General features: G+C 38.5%; 1 protein-coding gene across 1 annotated transcript in view; it reads left to right on the forward strand.

Moving 5' to 3' along the window:
• The window catches only part of LOC132900851 (dedicator of cytokinesis protein 7-like), a 151,882-nt gene that overhangs the window by 25,521 nt on the left and 119,407 nt on the right, over positions 1–6,954 (forward strand). The window contains exons 3-4 of the mRNA XM_060943181.1: positions 1,324–1,499; positions 1,715–1,783. Of these exons, the coding sequence (XP_060799164.1) occupies positions 1,324–1,499; positions 1,715–1,783 (245 nt within the window). The remainder of the gene's footprint in view (positions 1–1,323; positions 1,500–1,714; positions 1,784–6,954) is intronic.

Consider the following 6,954-nt stretch of genomic DNA (forward strand, 5'->3'; position numbering starts at 1 on the left):
AGGTGTGAATGTGAGTGTGAATGGTTGTCTGTGTCTATGTGTCAGCCCTGTGATGACCTGGCGACTTGTCCAGGGTGTACCCCGCCTTTCGCCCGTAGTCAGCTGGGATAGGCTCCAGCTTGCCTGCGACCCTGTAGAACAGGATAAAGCGGCTAGAGATAATGAGATGAGATGAATATTCTTGATGAGGGATTTGTTTTTCTCTGAATAAATGTATTTCAATTAAAGGTTGGATTTTTCTCTCTTTTTTTTTTTTTTTTTTTTTTTGAGTGTGAAATGAAGCGACTTCACTAAAAGGTGGATTTTTTTTCTAACCCTTTTTATTAATCTTTACGGGGGGGAACGCAATAATTGTGGAGGGCACTGTATTTACAAAATGAAGATTTTTTTTTTTAAGCAGGACTTTTTTTTCCCCTCATATCCTCAGGAACATGAGAAACAGCAACTTTTATTAAATTATGAAATGATGTTATAGTGAGTGAGTCTGGGAACAAATGATTAGAGCTGTTATAATATAAATGAGAACAGGAACTACTACTACACTACTTACTCACTTAAAACCCGTGCATACTAGTTCAGTTTTTCCTAGCTAATTAGAACATTGATGCAAAATCAAAACGCATTGGAAAATAATAAGTATGACAAATGACAAGCATATGTTTTTCTGAATTAATAGTAAATATAAGGAAAGGATTGAGAAACACATTTAAGCTACAGAGAGCAACTCAAAATTTCAACCATTGCCAGGTGAAGCAGTGCTTATATTTACTGTATTGAAAATGTCATTCTAGTGTTAGTCTAGCTGTATTGTATTGGATTTCTATTGAATATTGACTCTTATCTATCATGACATCCCTAGTTAAAAAAAAAAAAAAAAAGACACAGGGCATGGCGTGCTAAAAACCTTAAGCTGCCCTCAAGCACAGAAACATTCAGAAAATTAGAATAATGTTTGAAAGTGTAATTTGGCTTCAAAGCCCAGGTGTCCTGCCTGTATGCTGGGTGCTGAATTTTTGGTACATGAGATAAGGTTACGGAATTTAAAGATGATTCGGAGTGCAGACATTCCGGGACGAAAGCTCTATAAGCATGACCAGGTTATCAGGGTATTGCTTGAATAATTGTGCAATCTTGTGGTGCCTGATTGACTTTATGACTTTTAAAGTTTCCTTTCAGATTTCACATTTGAGTGAAAATGAAGTAGAAAAAGGAAGTGGTAATTATCACAAACTGTAATCGCTTTCACTTCTGCCTGCACCACTTGCACTACCTCCTCATAGTAGTTTTGTTGTAGAGTTTGTGTGTGTTTTATGTGCATGTTAGGTGCCCCTGACTGAAGTGGTGGAGCCAGTCGACTATGAGGAGTATGTGAGCAGTCATGCCCCCGTCTCTGAGCCTGGGCCTCTCAAACAGCTCCTGGAGTTCCCCACTGATGACCTGGAGCTCATTCTGCAGGAGAGAGAGTGCACGACACTAGAACCAGCCCTGCCTGAGGAAGAGTGAGTCCTTTCATATACACACAGGCCCAGATGCGCGTGTGTGTGTGTGTGTGTGTGTGTGTGTGTACAGGAGTGTAACTAATTGGATCAGCTGCTCATTGCAGAGGAGACATCTTGCTTGCTTATAACTGCATTCAGTTTATTATTATTATTATTATTATTATTTAGCGTTTGTAGTAGCTTGTGTTTAATGCAGAGTCGTTTTGTGTCTGCAGTACACTGGATCCAAGAGTGAGAGATGCACTTGGGGTCTACACTGATGACTGGCTCATTATCCAGAGAAAGTGAGTGGGATGATGGTTTATTAACTTGATTATGTCAGAGAAAGCAGAATAAATGCTGTATTCCAGTAACCTCAGGGAAGTCAGTGGTACTTTGGGAAGTCGGAAATTGGATTTGCATCATTTTTCAACCTCCATGCGTACAAGCTGCAAAGTGGGGGGTGGGGACAACGACACATGGACACTTCCATGTTTTGTCTTTTGTTAGCAACAAGCTAGCCAGCTAACTGTGATGAGTGATGTATATTTTTATCCCCGTCCCTGGAAGGGTGCTCACCTTCTGAAATCAACTCCTCTCACAGTTTTTGGAGGAATTTCATGAAACTTGGCAGGATTCTTTGTTACATGTTGGTAATATGCATATTGTAATTTTGTTAAATTGGGTCACATTTTGCCAGAGTTACAGCCCTTGATTAACAAAATTATACTTTGACAATTTCATGAGTGTTTTCATCTGAAATCAACTCCTCTCACAGTTTGTGGAGGAATTTCACCAAACTTGGCAAAAGGCTTTGTTATATGACAGTTATACGCAGATTGAAATTTTGTTTAATTTGGGCAAATTTTCCCAGAGTTAAGCCCTTGATTATTAACAAGCTTGTACTTTGGTAATTTCATCAAGGTGTGCTTGCTTTCTGAAATCAACTTCCCTCACAATTTTTGGAGGAATTTCATGAAACTTGGCAAAAGGCATTGCTATATGTCGGTAATACGCATATTGTAATTTCGTTAAATTCGGTCGCATTTTCCCAGAGTTGTGGCCCTTGATTAACAACCTTGTACTTTCACAATTTCATGAAGGTGTGCTTGCCTTCTGACATCAACTCCTCTCACAATTTTTGGACGAATTTCTCGAAGCTTGGCAAAAGGCCTTGTTATATGACGGTAATACGCATACTGCAATTTAATTTAATTTGTGAAAATTTTCCCAGAGTTTTGACCCTTGATTAAATAACTTGTACTTTGACAATTTCATGAGGGTGTACGTTCTTCTGAAATCAACTCCTCTCACAATTTGTGGAGGAATTTCACCAAACTTGGCAAAAGGCTTTGTTATATGACAGTTATATGTATATTGAAATTTCGCTTAATTTGGGTAAATTTTCCCAGAGTTATGCCCTTGGTTATTAACAAACTTTGTACTTTGGCAATTTCATCAAGGTGTGCTTGCTTTCTGAAATCAACTTCCCTCACAATTTTTATTCCCCGCTGGCTGAAAGGCCCGAAGGGGGATTATGTTGTGGCGATGTCCGTTCCGGGAAGGGTACTCACCTTCTGAAATCAACTCCTCTCTCGATTTTTGGAGGAATTTCACAAAACTTGACAGAATTCTTTATTATATGTCAGTAATACGCATATTGCAATTGCGTTGAATTCAGTCACATTTTACCAGAGTTATTGCAGAGTTGCCAGTGGGGATATTGTGCTCTGAGTTCTCTTCAAACAATGACCTGTCGAGTCAGTGTTAGATTTAACAAGTGAACATGTCTGTATGTTGACTGATGTAAAGCTAATCCTTGTATATAAAGTATAACTCATGTAAAGGTAAGAGGTGTTCCCGTGTTTACTGTTCATGCTGTGAGCTGCCATGTTGATTTGATATCACTTGCTGAACTTGGGGTTGAGGAGATTGCTCCTAGTTCCTGAAACAAATCTAATTAAAGCTGTTGAAAAGAAAAAAAACACATTATTTTTCTTGGAAATTACAAGTTACAGCCTGTAATTTAAATGTAGCATAAATATTGCTAATAACCAATTACATGTTCTCATTTCTGAGTTGGACAAATAATACGTTTATTTGTAGCCTAGTGGAATTTCTAGTGTGTTTCCCAGTCCCATGTTTTGTTTGCTGACAAACCTAGAATCTGTTGTTAATAAAGGAATACTGCCTTTCAATTTAATGAAATAAAATCGATAAAATTTTGTTCTCTCTGAAACTTGGTCATAACAATGTACAACCCCGATTCCAAAAAAATTGGGACAAAGTACAAATTGTAAATAAAAACGGAATGCAATGATGTGGAAGTTTCAAAATTCCATATTTTTTTCAGAATAGAACATAGATGACATATCAAATGTTTAAACTGAGAAAATGTATCATTTAAAGAGAAAAATTAGGTGATTTTAAATTTCATGACAACACATCTCAAAAAAGTTGGGACAAGGCCATGTTTACCACTGTGAGACATCCCCTTTTCTCTTTACAACAGTCTGTAAACGTCTGGGGACTGAGGAGACAAGTTGCTCAAGTTTAGGGATAGGAATGTTAACCCATTCTTGTCTAATGTAGGATTCTAGTTGCTCAACTGTCTTAGGTCTTTTTTGTCGTATCTTCCGTTTTATGATGCGCCAAATGTTTTCTATGGGTGAAAGATCTGGACTGCAGGCTGGCCAGTTCAGTACCCGGACCCTTCTTCTACGCAGCCATGATGCTGTAATTGATGCAGTATGTGGTTTGGCATTGTCATGTTGGAAAATGCAAGGTCGTCCCTGAAAGAGACGTCGTCTGGATGGGAGCATATGTTGCTCTAGAACCTGGATATACCTTTCAGCATTGATGGTGTCTTTCCAGATGTGTAAGCTGCCCATGCCACACGCACTAATGCAACCCCATGCCATCAGAGATGCAGGCTTCTGAACTGAGCGCTGATAACAACTTGGGTCGTCCTTCTCCTCTTTAGTCCGAATGACACTGCGTCCCTGATTTACATAAAGAACTTCAAATTTTGATTCGTCTGACCACAGAACAGTTTTCCACTTTGCCACAGTCCATTTTAAATGAGCCTTGGCCCAGAGAAGACGTCTGCGCTTCTGGATCATGTTTAGATACGGCTTCTTCTTTGAACTATAGAGTTTTAGCTGGCAACGGCGGATGGCACAGTGAATTGTGTTCACAGATAATGTTCTCTGGAAATATTCCTGAGCCCATTTTGTGATTTCCAATACAGAAGCATGCCTGTATGTGATGCAGTGCCGTCTAAGGGCCCGAAGATCACGGGCACCCAGTATGGTTTTCCGGCCTTGACCCTTACGCGCAGAGATTCTTCCAGATTCTCTGAATCTTTAGATGATATTATGCACTGTAGATAATGATATGTTCAAACTCTTTGCAATTTTACACTGTTAAACTCCTTTCTGATATTGCTCCACTATTTGTCGGCGCAGAATTAGGGGGATTGGTGATCCTCTTCCCATCTTTACTTCTGATAGCCGCTACCACTCCAGGATGCTCTTTTTATACCCAGTCATGTTAATGACCTATTGCCAATTGACCTAATGAGTTGCAATTTGGTCCTCTAGCTGTTCCTTTTTTGTACCTTTAACTTTTCCAGCCTCTTATTGCCCCTGTCCCAGCTTTTTTGAGATGTGTTGCAGTCATGAAATTTCAAATGAGCCAATATTTGGCATGACATTTCAAAATGTCTCACTTTTGACATCTGATATGGTATCTATATTCTATTGAGAATACAATATCAGTTTTTGAGATTTGTAAATTATTGCATTCCGTTTTTATTTACAATTTGTACTTTGTCCCAACTTTTTTGGAATCGGGGTTGTATGTTTATTTTTCTAATATCTCACAGAATGTTAGGCCATTCTGTGACTGGGAACATTTTTATTTTGAGGGGATTCCCTAGCAAATAATGTGTGTGAGATCACCCGGTTCCTGCAGTCAAGCAGACAGAAGAAGTCCGTGTGCGCATGCAAAAGTTTACCTTTGATCATCCCACTGTCTCCGCTGATCACCGATATTTATTAGTTTGGTCCTGCGTTTCCTTTCCTTCGCAATACAGCATCTTTTCTTCTCGCTTTCCGTTACTGTAGTCGGTCTTTCACGTTTCATTTGCGCACTCGCATCCTCCATTTTTCTCTCCTGTTTCAAATTTGTATCCCACAATGCTGTTGTGAATGGGGAAAGCCCACCGCGTGATGCATGACGTAGTATCTTGTATTGGGTTGTGGTGAAGCAGGAAAAAATAGTGGAGAATTTAGAGCCACGTGGCCCTAAATTCATTAATTATTCTAAAATTCATTAATTATTTAAAAAAACTAATAAAGTTGGATCTGTGATTCGAATTCAGTAGCTTTCGGTCCACTAAACAAAAATAATTGGGTGCTGGAAAATTCTTGTGACCTACACTTGAAAAATCTGAAAGGCAGTCTACCTTTAACCTTTATAGGTTTTTCAAAGAGCTTCAGCAGCTTCACTGATCAATTGGAATTGAGAACAAGCTTGAATCGAGTGTGGGCTCTGCCTTTTATTTCACTGTTGACTTCAATTATAATTTCATCTCAAATTAACTGACACGTAATTATTGAGTCATGAGCAATTCCAGCGTTATGGACGTGACACTTGAACTCAAAATGGCAACAAATGACCCAGTGCATGTTTTATTGTCTCCCAGTATTTAAACAGGTGTTGCATATTTTAAGGCTGTACCATACTGGAGAAGTGATAGAACAAGAACAATTCCCATAGTACATCTAGGGCATCCCAGAAAACGCCAAAAAAGATGCGTTATGGATGTGACAGAAAAAGTATCACTTTTCTTGGGTAACTGTACATTTTTATCAAACTCTGTGAAATCGTAAACCTAATGTCGAAATGGAGATATCCATTTGATAGAGGGGTCCAAGGTGAATATTAAAAAATCTTTGTTTAAAATATTTTGTATTTCATGCAGAGTTTCGGAAGGAAAAGTCAGCGTTATGGATGTGACGCGTCTGAAATAGACATGGCATATGTTTAGAAAATCAGCAATTTAACCACCATAACCCTTTGAAAAACTCTCTAAATATCAGCTAAAACTATCAAAGTTCTTAAATAATATTTAGGATGGCTATTGTTTTGCTGTTTTGTGGATTTTAGCATACATTTCTGTGGCTTGTGGCAATAATATAGAATTGTACATGATCAAAGTTGATTTTAGCTTGGGTTTTACATTATAAGAAAGAAAGACTGACAGTGACATATTAGGTTGGTTATAAATTGGTTCAACTTATTCACATCTGTAAAATACAGGCCTAGGTGAGATCTCTGGGAGTGGTTTTGATGTATTACATGTTGCTTTATTTTTGCATGGTGAGGTTGACATTTACATGGAATTGCCCTCATGTGCATTTGTTTATTGCCACTTCACGCTAAACACGAACATTTGGTTAAGTTAGCCTAC

The sequence above is a fragment of the Neoarius graeffei genome, chromosome 16 (genome assembly GCF_027579695.1).
Source record: "Neoarius graeffei isolate fNeoGra1 chromosome 16, fNeoGra1.pri, whole genome shotgun sequence".
Lineage (NCBI taxonomy): Eukaryota > Metazoa > Chordata > Actinopteri > Siluriformes > Ariidae > Neoarius > Neoarius graeffei.